Raw genomic sequence first — 15,580 nt, forward strand, 5'->3', positions numbered from 1 at the left:
TGCTCCGCAGGGAGCCTGCTTTCTCCTCCCTCTGCCTGCCTCTCTGCCTACTTGTGATCTTTGTCAAATAAATAAGTAAAATCTTAAAAAAAATAAATTTAAAAAGATAAATATCTTAAAGATAAAGGAGAATATGATCTAGTGAGGGGTGACAATAGGCAAATGTACCATTTTGGTATTTAATTGTCATTAATTGGGCAAATTGAGATACACTATTTCATTTTTTCTAGGCCACACAGCAGAATACTAATAGATTCATGGTTAAAAAATAGTCTAGACCGCAATGTTTGGAAAATTATAAAGGAAATAATATTCACTGGTTCTAGTTAAAATGAGGGGGCACCTGGCTGGCTCCATTTGCAAAGCATGTGACTCTTAATTTTGGGGTGGTGAGTTCAAGCTTCACTCGGGTGTAGAGATTACTTTACAAAATAATAGAATAAAACTTAAAAACAAAAAAATCTGTTGATAACTTGGGTAGAGAAAATTTTATCCATCAAAAATATCTTTCAAATATTTTACCTTTTTAATTAATTTTTTTTTACAGATTTTATTTATTTGAGAGAGAGAGAGGGAGCAAGAGAGTGTGAGCAGAGGGAGGGCAAAGGGAGAGGGAGAATCTCAAGCAGACTCTGTCTTGAGCCTGGAGCCTGATGCAGGGCTCGATCCCATGGCCCTGAGATCACGACCTGAGCTGAAATCAAGAGTCGGACGCTTAACCGACCAAACCATCCAGGTGCCTCTCGAGTATTTTACCTATTTTAACAGATAGAATGAAAAGAGGAGAGAAAATAGAATTTTCTTGTAGGGCATAGCATGATAGAAGGTAATGTTTCCCTACTTGTATGATGATATAAAGGCCTTGGGCCTCCAGCCAAAAAATGCAGTCGGCTAGGGTCAGCCCCGGAGTGATTAAATCAGACTCTCACTTGAATGAGGAGCCACCTGCGTGTTTAACAAGCTCTCTGGGGTATCATAAGTCAAGTTTGAGCAACACGGACAGCGTTCTGGAACAGAAATCAAGACATTGAGGCGCTAACCCTCACTCTGCTACCCGCTGGTGTGGCTGAGGTCAGACGGGATTCTCCATAATTGTTGTTGACTTTTGTGACATATACGGACTTGCTTATGGAAACAGGGAATGGATAAGTTGCATCCTACCATTTTTTAAAAAATAGAGGACTGAGTGGTTTGCTTGGAGTGTTACAGTCAGTGGCCGAGCTGAGAAGATAAGACTTGAAGTCTTATCTTCTCAAGTCTTTGGTTGGATTTTTTTTTGGCATGAAATTCCTCCAGGTACTTCCAGGTTCCTATTTAAGGCTCTATGGTGTCTAAACATTCAGTTTTCCTGTGATTGCCATGTCCTTGCTTTCGGGTGGTGCCTTCTTTTTGTACCCTGTCTATCTCTTTAAGAAAGTCCAAGGAACGGGGTACACAGTGTCTTTTTTGGGCCTCCCATGGGAGATGTGAATTGCCCTTGGTTAGTTGATAATTTCTCCCATTTTCACCTGGGAGAGTGCTGGTCCTTCTAGGATCTCCTAATGCTTCCTGTCAAAGCACAGAGGGCCAGGAGTTTATTTCTGGTAATATCACATGGGCCAGCACGGAGCCAACATCTTGTCTGGAACTAGATACTCATTTTCCAGATCATGAGCTTATCCTCTAACTCGAATGTATGAGGAGGTCGGAAACCACTTTTACAGGAAACAGAAGTAAAAATGTCAGCATGGGACTTTTCATTTTAAGCCAGTGGAAAAAAATCTTGGTCCAGCTGTGAATTAAATTCAGATAGGGGCCTGGAGAAGGATTACTTTACTTTTCTCTCTCCCTCTCTCTCTCTTTTAAAGAATTATTTATTTGAGAGAGAGAGAGAGAGCGCGTGAGAGCGAGCGCTCGAGCGAGCATTGAATGAGTGCTGGGGGAGGGGCAGCTGGGGGAGAGGGAGGGAGAGATTTCTTAAGCAGGCTCCCCACTGAGTGCGGAGCCTGACGCAGGGCTCCATCCCAGAAGTGTGAGATCATGACTCGAGCTGGAATCAAGAGTTGGGACGCCTAACCAACTAAGCCAACCAGGTGCCCCTGCTTCTCTTTTCCAGGGGTGGTTTTCTGTAATTTTCATTGTTGGGTAAAAGTGGATGGAAACATAGGTGAAAACAGAATGAATATAGGACTCAGGTTACCAGCAAATAAAATATCCTGAGATTGAAATTAAAATTACAGTGTAGTCCAGTCCAAATCTATTGATTTAATGTGATTTTCGTGCCACACCTGTGAATTGGTTTCCATGAAATGTTCCAGGTGTTTATTTAACTGCAGACAGGTAGATTTTCTGTTTTCTTCCCATTCTCCTTCTAAAACACGAATATTCTTCTGCTCAGAAACTTCCAGTGGCTTCCTTCTGCCTGGAGATCATCATCCAAACTCTTCAGCAAATCACTGAAGGCCATTCACACGCTAACCCCAATCTACTTTTCAGCCCTCTTCTCTACCCCAACTCAAAATATGCTCCGAGGACTTTCTTGCCGTATTTCAAGCATATTGAACATTTTGATAGTCATAGTCTTACTGGGTCATAGCTCATATGGCCCTCTTGGCCCCAAATGGCCTTCTCTATCTAGGGAGATTCTAGTCCTCTTCTAAGGCCCAGATCAAATGTGGCACTTCTCAGAGATGAGTAGGGACTAGAACATGCATTCTGGAGCCAAAGCCTATTTCCTCACCTGTGAAATGGGTACAATGACTGTACCCTCTCATAGGGTTGCTGTAAGAATGAAAGAAGTTACTACACATAGTTCCTGGCATGTGGTTAGCCATTACTGTCCTCTGTACTCCTAGAAAAAAAGAAATCATCTCTCTCCTTTTCTTTGCCCCATAATTGTTTTTTCTTTTTCTCATACTGGTTTGTCTTCTGATTAGCATTCTATTAATTGACTATGTATCTTTCTCCCTTGCTAGGCTCCTAGCTTCCTGAATGCAGAGTTTCACTTACCCTGGTGTTCCTGGCACTGATCCTTCCACGGCATAGTTTTCCAAATAGCTTTATTGTGGTGTAACTGACATAATGACCCTGCCTGTCCAAAAGTGTATAATTTGATACATTTTGACACATGCCTACACCCATGAACACTTCATCACTGTCAAGATGGTGAATATCCCAATCACCCCTGCAAGTTTCCTCCTGTCCCTCCCCACCTCCCATCCAGAAGTCCCCATGGATCTGCTTTCTGTCGCTATTGGTTAGCTTTTCATTTCCTAGAAGTTTCCATAAACGGAATCATACGGTGTGCACTTTCTTTTGTCTGGCTTCTTTCACTTGGATAATTATTTTGAGGTTCATCTGTGACATAGCACGTGTTCAGGGTTCATTCATTTCTAGCGCCAAGTAGTGGCTCCTTATGTAAATATGCCACAGTTTGTTTACCTGTTCACCTATAGCTAGATTGCTGGGTTGTTTACCATAGGATAGTTTTTAATAATTATTACATTGAATAAGTTGTAGGGTAACATTAAAGAGAACCTGGTATGTTCCCACATTTGCTTTTCATGATAATCTAATTCAGAGAAACAAAGTTCAGGTTAGTTGAATTAAATACCGGTCCTTAGTTGGCATTTGGGGTGTCCTGTCTGACATGCCACCCAGATTCTTCCCTGGTCCCCCAGGGGCTGGAAGGATGGGACATGCCAGCTGGGTCCTTCTGTGGGAATTGCTGTCCGTGGAAGAGACCCATCTCACCTGACATCCTCCCTTTTCCATCTCAACATCTAGATCGGGGGCACCTGACCACAACAGCACATGAAATAAATGAGCAAATGAATGAGCAAATGAAGGAACATTTGAGATGTTCTTTTTGCTCTGAAGCCTAAAAGGATGCTTGACTTCGAATTCTTCCAGAGCCTTAAAGAAGACCTCACTTTAGATTGTGCTGTGGGCAACGAGTGTATCTTTTTCACCCACGGGTGTGATAGTCACTTGGTCATAGACCCTGAAAAACGTCATGGTCGTCCACTGGACTGAGGTTTAAAATGGCCCGTGGGTGCAGAGCCTCAAGGCAGGCTTATGACTGTGAATGACACACAGTTGTGGTTTGCACGGTTCTTCCTGTCCCTCCCCCTCCCCCCCTCCAGCCTGCGGCCCCGAGGGGGCTTGTAGAGGAAGGCGGCTGCTGCGGCTGCTTTGCTGCGTGGAAGGAAAAGATGAGGTTGGAGCGCAGTGGTCAGGGAGTGACCTTCTACCTGTTTGCTAATGGAAGGGTGTCTACTGACCACCTTGTATGTAGGAGGCCTCGCCGCTGACGGCCTGTTGTCATTTTGGTCTTCTTGAATGAATCCTCCTACTATGTTCCAGTACTAATAGGAAATAACATTTCGTGGGGGGGGGTACAGATTTTAGAGAAATAGACATCCCCTCTCTCCCACCATCACCTCGGTCAATCTAGGCTTTCTGAAAAAAAACTGAAGGAGACATTTATGAAGTAGGTGAAAGATGGATGGTTTTAAGGGTCAGGAATGACAGGGGATTTCCCCATATGTAGAAGCCACTGGGGTTTTTTTGCAATTATAAGAGGGGCCTAAACTTTCTTCTTGACATTTTCTGGCCGGTGCAAAGAATCCGTGGTCTTTCCCAAGGCTAGGGCATGAAGTGGTCTTGCCTGCATTTCCCCGCAGATGCCTTGGGTGGCTAGTTTGTAGCTGGTGCTGGGGAGTCTTTGAGCTCTGTTGCAGACACACAATGTGGCTACTGAGTTTCTAAACCAGAGGGCAACCGCAGTAATTATTGAGAAAAGGCTTTTCAGCAGCAGCAAAGCCTAGTGGGATGAGTACCGGGTGGAGGGTAGGAGTCAGACAGATCTGGACTTGTCACCTGGGCCCTGCCACTGGTGGCCTTGTAGCCCTCAATAACGCCCAAGCCTCTTGGTGTCAGTTTCCCCATCTGTAGAATGGGGAGAATAATTACAGCGTGGGAGGTATGACCAGGAGGTATGAATTCAACATAGTATCCCAAGCGGCACAATACTACACAGAAGATCCTCTATCAGTCTGGAGCTCTTATCTCGGGCCCCCAGGAACCCTGGTAGGTTAGATCGACCTGCAAAAGGAGAAAGTCCGCTAAGCTTTTGTTCTAAAGACTGCTGCCTAGAATTGAATCAAATGGATCACACTGAAAAATGAACCCAAGTAGGAGTTGATGACTGTGGTTTGGGGGAAACGCACCCAGACAGGCAGGTGCCGGCTTCACATTTCACCTCACACCTCTTTCCCAGGACAAATGACTTCCCAAGCGGTCCTCATCTGCAAACCAGTGGTTTCCAAACTGCATTCTAAAGAAACCAAGTATCCCCCCCGGTGCCTCAGGGCTGGGCGATATTTGCCTTAAGATTTCTTTACAAAAATATCTTAAACGATTAGTCCAGGCTTTGGAACAAGGCTGACACAGCGCAGATCTGTGCCTTAGCATGTACTAGCCATGTGACTTTGGGCGAGCTACCGGATTTTTGTTAAGACTCTGCTTCCTCTCCCGTAAACTTGGAATAGTAAGAGTATCTATTGAATAGGGTGGTCAAGAAAATTAGAGAAGCTTCTACCTGTTAAGTACTTAGAACAGTGTCTGATACACATTAGCACTCGGGAGGTGTTGGCTATCACTTTGCCAGCCTCTGAACCCACCAATTTTTATGCCAGGTAAACTTGTGTCTGAGCTGGATTCTTCAGGCTTAGAATAAAACCCAAATGCTTCGCCACGGTCTCAGCGGAGGTTGGCGAACTTTTCCTGTCAAGCTCCAAGTAGTAAATATTTTAGGCTTTGTGGGCCATACAGAGTCTGCTGCAGCCCCTGCTCTAGCAGGCTGGAAGTAGCCTTGGGCAAAATGTAAATGAATAAGCATGGCTTTGTGCCAATAAAACTTTATTGATAGGCCCTGGAATTTGGATTCTATATAATTAGCATGTGCCGTGAAATAGCATTCCTCTTTTGGTGTTCTTTAACCATTTGAAATTGTAAAGACATTCTTAGCTTGTGAGCCCTTTAAACACAGGCCATGGGCCGGATTCTGCTTGTGGGCAGGTAGCTCGCTGTCTAGGTCTGCCTACCTCTCCAACCTTGTTTCTCCCCCACTTTCTGACGTGCTTCCTAAACTTTAGCTCCCTGACCCCTGGTGTGCTACCCCAGCGAACTCCTTTTCATTGGGGGGCATCTGCATTCCTTCGGTCTTCCTTGAAACCCCATTTAGCTCTGCACCCGGCTTCCTGGCCAGCTGCTCGGGGACACCGTGCCCGACCTTATGTCAAGTACGCCCTGCCCCACATCCGTCCCAGAGTTACTACTGGATAACCCAGTTTTCTTCCTAGACGGCATTGATCAGCCTCTGTAATTATCTTGTTTGTGTATTCCGTGTCTCTGTCTCTGCTCCATAAGGGCGGGGACCTTGCTTTCTTTGTCACTGTAGCATCAGCCTGCTGCCCTGCCAAGAACATCATGTTCAGTCAATACTGTGGAATGGGGGATGAATCCACGCCCTCCGTGTCTTTGTTTCTTTCATATAGTGCGTTCCTAATACCTGCTCTCCTTACCTTGTAAAATTACGAGAAACAAAAATGGGCTTTTAAGAGGAAGGTGGTAAATCTTTAAGGCAGCCTGGTAGGCAGACCCCAGAATGCAACCAACACAATCCTCTTACTAAGGAAGATAACTTCTGGGGATAGTAGTAAGTGATACCGGTATGAATGAGGCTGCTTTTGTTTCTTGTCTCTGATACGTTCCACAGATAAGGAAATGGCGATGTGTGTTCATTTCTCTTTGGCCTTAGCAAAAGCAATTATTTATTTACTAGCAGATAGCATCTTACTAGTGTGTCCTGTTAGGCATTTTATTTATTTATTTAGTTTGTTTATTTGTTTTAAGAGAAGGAGCCGGAGAGAGTGGGCAGGGCAGTGGGCAGGGCGCACAGAGAGAGAGAGGGAGAAAGAGAAAATCCTTTTCTAAAAAGATTTTATTTATTCACTTTAGGGACAGAGCAATCACGAGCAGGGGGAGATGCAGAGGGTGAGGGACAAACAGACTCTCACGCTGAGCACAGAGCCTGACACCGGGCTCGATCCCGGGACCCTGAGACCAGGACCTGAGCCGAAACCACAAGTCAGACGCTTGACCTGCTGAGCCACCCAGGCGCCCCTATTAGACATTTTATTTTATTTTATTTTATTTTATTTTTAAAGATTTTATTTATTTTATTTGACAGAGAGAGAGATCACAAGTAGGCAGAGAGGCAGGCAGAGAGAGTGAGAGAGGGAAGCAGGCTCCCCGCCAAGCAGAGAGCCCGATGCGGGACTCGATCCCAGGACCCTGAGATCATGACCTGAGCCGAAGGCAGCGGCTTAAACCACTGAGCCACCCAAGCGCCCCTAGACATTTTATAGTCATTATCCCATATCCCACCACCGGGCTGTAAAAACTCATGTGCCCATTTTACGGGTGAGAACAGGTTAAGCGGTCCAGTAAGCGGCTGAGCCAGGATAAGAACTCAGCTCTGTCTGATGCCGGAATAAGGGCTGCTTCCCTGGTACATCACGAGATTCTTCTCCGTCGATACACAGACCTTCCGGATTGCGCCACCAGCACAGTGTCACCCAGGAGCTCTCCAGACCTGCCGCTCTCCACAGTCAGGAGCAAGCCATCTGGGTTTTATGTGTTTATTTCTGGCAAAATGAAGTATTCTCTTTCTTTAGAAGGAAGAGTGCTTTTTGGTCCTCAACTTATTTAAAAAAAAAATTTTTTTTTTTTTTTTTTTTTTGCTGATTTTGGCTTAAACAAATCCAGAGCATGTGGCTTCATTTTCTCTGGACGTACAGGCAGCTTTTACATACATCACAAGAGGGCAAAATGAGTTTGGGGATCTGTCAGGCAGAGAACCACCGAGAACCAGCCGCGAAGCTAAACATAGCTTGGTCCTTTGTCAGATATGAGCATTCGCTGTTACGTTTCCTCAGGAAGTAAACGAGGCCCAGATTGTGGCTGGCTCTGTCCATGAAAACCTGCGTCCGTGTCCTGAGAATAAATTTGAATACACGGTTTATTCTAACTTCTATTAGCTTAACATAGCTTTACTTAAAAAATGGAGTTGGGGTGCCCAGGTGGCTCAGGCCGTTGAGCATCTGATTCTTGATTTCAGCTCAGGTCATGATCTCAGGGTGGAGAGATGGAGCCCTTTCGTGGGGCTCTGCGCTCAGCGGGGAGTCTGCTTGAGATTCTCTGCCCCTCCTGCTCATGCTCTTTTTCTCAAAAAAGAAGGGGGGTGGTCTATTATGACTTTTGGTAGTGTGGAACGTAGCTTGCGCTGGATTTCCCTTTTCTTACCTAAATTCTTAATCTATGGATGGGTCCCTTGTGCACCTACCTCCTCAAGGCAAGCAGGGGTGAGGGCTGAGGGCTCACACATGCGCAATGAGAGCATTTTGGAGCACTGTTTCTCACCCCTGGGCGAGTGTCACCTCTTCAGCCTGGGTGACCCAGAGGGAAGCCTCGCCAAAGGGGAATCAGAGACCCACAGTGCTCCCGGAGCATCTTTCCATTTCCGTCAGCAGCAAACCCCGCTCTGGGCCCCTGAGCGAAGAATCCCACTCTTAATGGACATTCACGAAACAATAATGACCGCAGTAACAACTCAAAACATGATAGGAATAGAGACCACTCAGAATTTAATATGAGATTGCTCTGGATTGACTGAGGACACAGTTCCTCTTTATTAAATCATCTGTGAACCACTTAAACGGAGATGCTCCTGGAATGGAATGATCTAGTTACAATGGTGCTGGGGCTGTATGCAGAGGAAGAGCACATAGCTGGGAAAGCGTAGATGCCACAGGTAGTTTACAAGGGATTTGGTGATACAATTCCATGTGGTTTCCCTTCTTATAATGACAAACTTTTTTCTTCAAATAAATACACCTGAATCACAGAGAAGAATAAAAAAAATACAATAGCCTTATAAATGAGAAAGAAACCAATATACCTCTAAAAACAGCAGGTTGAGAATGGTCTATGCATAACCGAAATGCTTTGGGATGGCGTTCCCATCCGAGAAAGAACCAGCACACATTTCCCACGATACATGTGTATCCTGTACAGAGTCCAAGAATAGTTCAACAGCTGCAAAATCCTGATTTTTGTGTGGGTAATGGCAGCTAAGTGGTACTGTGTAAGACATCTGTAAGAGCTGATTGTCTATTAAGTTTGACTACTCCTCACTATAATTTTAAACTTACATACGCTGAACGTAATATTATACGTATTTAAAGATCAAGTTATTTCCTCCGTCTTTAGTGGCATTTTTTTCCCCCTTCCCTCAGATTTTCATTATAGCTAGTTACTTTCCTAGGAAAAAATTCATTATGTTGAAGTGTTAAAGAGAAGCAAATCCAATTTGAATCCTATGTTTAAACATGAAAAGCATCTGCCATCACTGAACAGAATATCCCCCCATCACCTCTGTAGAGTGAGTATTAACTTAAGTAGATGTTAAAAATGCTCTTTTCCCTACCCTCCAAGGCCAGTCTCATCCCTGCCGGCAAGGCAGCCGGACTAGACTCCTGCCTCTTAGTTCTCATACGTGTGCAGGACTACAATTTAAATGCAAATAACCTTGCGCCTCATTATCTGAGTTCCCGCAGACACAGTACAGTTGTGACTCTGCCTGTGAAAATTAAGGGAGGGAGGTTCATCTGTATTCGAACACACGCATTACTCAGAGTAGATTCAAAAGAGCAATTCATCACCGCTTTCAAATTAAACCCGGGAGTTGCAGAGTGCCTAGGTTACGGAGGAATGCCTCCCTTTTTGCTACAGAGGGACGCTTTTCTACAAAGACAATGAGACAGAACTTCTCTTACTGCAGCTTTTCAATTAGTTCCCAGTGACACTAGGTAATTGAAACAGAAGACTTCCTTCAATAGGAACACAGCTAGTTGAGTGGAAAAGATACATTTATGGTAATGCTAAGCGCCGTTGGAGGACAATGTAGATGCATCCAAATACCACTGACAGGAGAATGACCACATCAGCCTAAAATGCAAGAAAATTATCCACAATGATTTACCAAACCGACATCACTCCAGGAGATATTTTTTTTTAATTTTTTATTTTCTGTAAAATCATCTTTTAAATATAAGGTTATTTTAAAATAATTCTTTGGTTAAAGTATAATTCAAATAAAAAGTAGAAACTCCTCCAAGCCATTCACTACAGGGTGAAAAATACCCCCCTCTTTCAGCCATCAGATGGCCATTTAATCAGCCATTCAGATTCTATGAATCTAAATGTAATGGAAAACACTGTATTCTAACTCCACACTGGGGTAAAGCAATAAGCTCCCGGCTCCGGGCTCCCGATGCAGTGATGGAGAAGAGGGCCTGGGAAAGTGAGACCCCCAGCTTGTGCATTAAAATGTGCCAATTATTCCTGTCCACAAGGAATAGACGTGGCATGTTAAAATCACCGAGACCGAAGTCCTACCTATGAATAATACTGGGGCATTAGCGGATTGATGGGACACTCTTGTACCAGCAGCAAACTGTTTCAGAGTTTCAATCCCAGAACAAAGCCTGTAGTTAATTTCATCTCCATTTCAGGCAAATTTCTACGATAAAACAAAAAATTCCCCTCTGCAAGTAACATTTGGTTCTTCTTCTTTTGATGTCCGTCTGTCCTTCCCTCCTTTCTTCCTTCTGTCCTTCCCTGTCTTCCCCACCCCCAATGTTAGTTCTAAATAAGCATCAGCCTCAGATTAAAAAGAATCGAGCTGAAGTTCAGGGTGTGATGTCAACCTAGAATTTTTGGATGAAAATGAAATCATGTAATACACTCCTGCATTCTTTTTATTACACACAGATTCAACATGATTTTCAAAGAATATCTCCATTGGAGTCTTAGTTTTTTAAATACCAATACGTGAAAAGAGAATTGAATGTGAATTCAGACCATTCCGGCCATTTTGATCAACGATCCGGATAATGAAAGCAGAAGAATAAACTCCTTAATTCAGGATTTTCCACATCAATTATTCAGCAAATTATTTCAGATCTCTGCCTCCTGCTCATGTAGAGGACAGCCTAAGACTCCGTCCATATTGTGCTAAGGACAATGGACTCGTACCCAGCTGAAATGGCATCTCAGGTCATCACAGGACCAAGACAGCCAAGAGGGAGGGAGAGGATAACCTATCCTGAGCCCTATTCTGTCCAGGTACAGATGCTGCCCAGAACACATAGCTACAGTTTTCAAGGAAGTCAGATGTGAGGTGTTCAAGCATTATTCTGACCATTGCAAGTCCAAGAAAATTTGTGGAGAATCTAATGAACATTACAGATCTGATTAAACAGCAGATTAATTTCATTACAGATGAAAGAATTAATAGCAGTGACATCCTATCAGCCGTAATGTGATTTTTCTCCTAGAAATCTCTTACTGGGAATATTTCCCCTATTTTTAAGGTTCAAACATTTTCTATTACTCAATGGTATCAGCACGGAGTGTTTTTATACCCAGTAGCTGGATCAGTGTTGGTGCAATGCTAGAAAAAAATCACGTTTGTTTCTTAAAATCTAAAATTCATGACATATTTGTCTAAGTGGCCTAAAAAAAAAAAACCCAACTGTAATCCTCTTGCTGATTAAGACACATAGCCAGCATCCTTTCACTTTCCTCCTCTTTTTAGGAATCCTCACTTTCCAGTTTCAAATAGGAGCACAGATCTGTTTTTGGGTTTCATATGTACTATTTGCTACAACATACACTGTTTTGTTCTACACTGTTTCTCTACATGTCTCGGATCTCATCTGCACACACAGTCTACACAGTGAACTACACCGCACCAGACCGTCGTGTGCGGCCAACAGTCAGCTAGTCACACAATTAAATACACATCGATAACTGATGTCTTAGTTTGATTGTCATTTATTTTTCTTTTAAATAAACTTCCTCTGAATTCAGGAAGCAGGTGTGACGAGAAGCCACAGGACGTGGCTCTCCCACCTTTTCTTAAGTAGCCCTACCTTGGTATGTTAAGTTCTAGAAAAACAAATAGAAAATGACAGCACGCACAGCAGTCGTGACTGTCATCCTTTAAATTAGTTCCCTGACTTCTTTGAGCATCCCTGGTATCATTGATGCATTGGTGGATGTTCTGCCCTCGGTGACAAGTACTCTGTGTACAACGACCTGACCCTGGGTACGGTCTGTAAAGACGTCCATATTGCACAGAAATGAGCTTCTTGCTTACTCAAGTAACAGACCAAACACACATGCTTTCAAAATGCCAACATCCTTCACCAGTTACCACAGTCTAGACTCTAGGGGCAAAGATGAGCAGATCATGGTGATTTGGGAATGCTGTGATGTGGATAATGCCAGTTCGCTTTATATTTTGCAAGTTCTTTGCTCCCACAGTTGAAAACTTCACACGTCTGTCTTCCTCCTGAGTGTCCAAAAGTGCTTGGTCTCCCCATTTCACAGAGAGAAGCGAGGGGGAAGGGCCATAGCAAAAAGCCGTAGCCAGTTGTTCTAGAGAAAACGCGGCGGTAGTAGGTACCAGGGTGGACTGAGTCATCAAGCAGGCATCTTGAGCCAGCAGCACGGGTGTGGGGGTCCTAGGGAGGGTAGAATTTGATGTGTAATAAGAACAACTCTCTGCAGGGCCACGTTTTTAATAACCTTAAAAAGAATCCCTCAGCTTGGCTTTGCCTAACTGGACATGGAGTTCAAAAGAGAATCCCATCCCCCAACTGGCAGCTCGGGTCTCTCCAGCTGGATTCTGGACATGCGCCCTCCTCTCGCATTCTTCCTTGGAGCAGGCTGACTGCTCCCTTCAGGAGCTCTCCGGCTCCTTAGCCATGCACAGAAGGAAGGAAGAACACATCTGCTGCTGTAGCAGGTGCCTTGATTTATGAAGACGGTTCTCAAAAGCTTTGTTAGCTAGGTAAGCATCCAGAGAGAATGAATCCCATCCCTGAATCAGGTCTTTTTCTCATTCCCACAGTCTTATCATCAGAGCTTTAAAGCATGAAAGGAAATCTGCTCAAAGACTCTGAGCTGTCCACTTAGGAGGTGGTACGGACTTGGCCACTGTCACTAAACACACAGAAAGACGCTTCTCCCAAAGGCCTTCTAGAGCCTCCTCTTCTCGTTCACTGCCGTGATTTATTCTTGCAGTAAGGTCTCTCTCCAGTTGAAGCCCCCAGTTGGTCCATGGGTGAGAGGGAGGATAGGTGGGTCTGTCAGCTGCCATATCCCTGTTTCTCCCAGTTCTTCGCAGGAACAAAACCCCAAGTATGGGATCTGAAGTCAGAGTAGTAAAGGAAGGGGAAACAGAAAACAGAGGTTTAATGCTTTCACTTTGACCTATACATAAAGATCTTCAGGTGGCCCTTGGGAATAAGGAACAGTCCCAGGAATTGACAGGGGCTTTGTAGACCGGCCTCTCTTCCAAAAATCAATAAAGGAAAACGAAACTGATGAAATTGACAAATTAGAGGGAAAGGCATTTACACTGCAAAGGGATTCATCAGAAAAGAGTCATTAAACGGTGAGCTCCCCTAGTGTAATTAAGTAATTATTTATAGATTGCTGCTTAATAGTGTGGGAGGAAAGAGGACAATCACACAGAAAGCTGAGGTGCCCGGAGTTAATTCGTAATTGTGAATCAAGCTGAAAATGCAGCTCAGACATTTCAGAAATTATATTTGGACAATGGGAGAGATTACGCTATTTTAAAACATGTTTCATCCAGTTTCATCTTTTCTTTTTTTTCCCCTTCTTGGCATGTGTATCTGTAATAGTCGAAGCCGAAGCCTGCCCTTCCTAATGTCAGGAGCCATGGTGTCCCTAAACGTATTTCTGTGCACGGGCCCAGAGCTGCGGTTATAAACGACAAAAATCTCTGCCTTCAAGCAGCTTACAGAGTAATGAGGGTGGACACAGATGCATAAATGAACTTTAAAAAAAATGAGAAAAGCATTGCAATCGAGTTTGAATCAGGTTCTCTGGGGGCAGATACAGGAAGCCTGGAGGGAAGTGTGTGGGAGGGCAGCTGATGGGAAAGCCTCTTGCACAGGCTTGAGAAGGAAGAATCCAGATGTGTTGGTCACTCTCATGGGTTTTTGTCTCGTGGCCTTGTTCCTGGTTTGCCTTGCAGCCTGATCATTTTAAATCACTGCTTCCTTTGGCCTACCACCCAGGCCCTCTCGTCTAGCTGAGCTGTCAGAAGCTATCTGGGTCCACTCACCCCTTTTCATCCAGTCCATGGTTCCTCAGGGAAATCCAGATAATCTGCCTTGAATTCTTAGCTACTTCCCAAATTTGCGCTCCTAGAAACTAAAACTCGCTCAAACACATCCTTTTCTCTTACACGAGGCCCTACATAGAGCACCACTCAGTACAGCTTGGTCAAGTGAATCGATACACGCATCTTCCCAGCTCAGAAACACATGCTGCGAACAACTTAGCCGTCGGCCAGTCAGGGAACATTCTAGCACTGCCTGGCCCCACAGCCTCCGCGATAGAAATATGAATTACCTTTCGGACCATTTGTACGAAGTCCTTGGAGTTCTGAGGGGACAGGCCCTGCAGCTGGCAGGTACATGCTTCCAGGGAAGATGCGTGAGCCACAATCAGGATGTTATTTCCTGGGGAAGAAAAGCAAGGACTGGGGAGACCATTCCTTCCTTCCTTCCTTCCTCCCTCCCTCCCGTCCTTCCTTCCTTTCAAAGATTTATTTATTTATCTGAGACAGAGAGAGAATCTTCAAGCAGACCCCCCACTGAGCGTGGAGCCCAATGTGGGATGCCTAACCGACTGAGCCACCCAGGCACCCCTGGGAAGACCATGTCTATAAAGACCTATGTAAACTTTGTAAATACGGGAGGTCAAATGTTCCAGGGAGGGACAGACATCCTAAAAAAATGAGACAATTTAGCCAAACAATATTTTGAAAAGCTTTGTATTTCTAAGGCAGCCTAATATTGTTTAAAAAAATAACCTTTTAATCTGAAAATAATTATAGATGCATAGGAGGCTATAATTATGTATATACACAGTATGTAAATATAGACAATGTGTAAAATTACATCTCATATATATTTATGACATTGCGTAATATGGGTACACATAAACATGGATACACATATTATGTGTGTATGTAGTATACAGTGTAGTATATAGTACATATACTATACTATATTATACTGCATTATAGTATGTATATTATAGGCACAGCTGGGAGGTCCCACATACCAGGCATCTGACCTCCCCTAGTGGGAACATCTTGCCTACCTATGGTACTCTAGCAAAATCAGGAAATGGGTGCTGGTGTAATGCAGTTTACTTTCTCTATCACATGTGAAGCCCTTTGTAAACACCACAATCAAGATAACAAAACGATTCTGTGTCTACAGGGCTCTCTGCTACTTCTTCTAATACAGTTTTCAGAGTCCAGAGTGCACTTGATAGTTTCTGGCTGATAGACTATGCTGGCGAGTATCTTCACAGCGGGGAGCACAGGAGTAGTAAATGAAATGAGTGGTTTATCACTGTTAAT

At 44.1% G+C, this 15,580-nt stretch overlaps 1 protein-coding gene across 1 annotated transcript in view; it reads right to left on the reverse strand.

Annotated features, from left to right (window-relative positions):
* Positions 1-10,134: 10,134 nt before the first annotated feature.
* The window catches only part of UBASH3B (ubiquitin associated and SH3 domain containing B), a 34,353-nt gene continuing 28,907 nt past the window's right edge, over positions 10,135-15,580 (reverse strand). The window contains exons 12-13 of the mRNA XM_080817046.1: positions 14,560-14,669; positions 10,135-13,323 (exon numbers count right to left, since the gene is read on the reverse strand). Coding sequence (XP_080673172.1) covers positions 13,186-13,323; positions 14,560-14,669 — 248 coding nt within the window. The 3' untranslated portion in view covers positions 10,135-13,185. The remainder of the gene's footprint in view (positions 13,324-14,559; positions 14,670-15,580) is intronic.

This window comes from Martes martes (assembly GCF_963455335.1).
Source record: "Martes martes genome assembly, chromosome: 10".
Lineage (NCBI taxonomy): Eukaryota > Metazoa > Chordata > Mammalia > Carnivora > Mustelidae > Martes > Martes martes.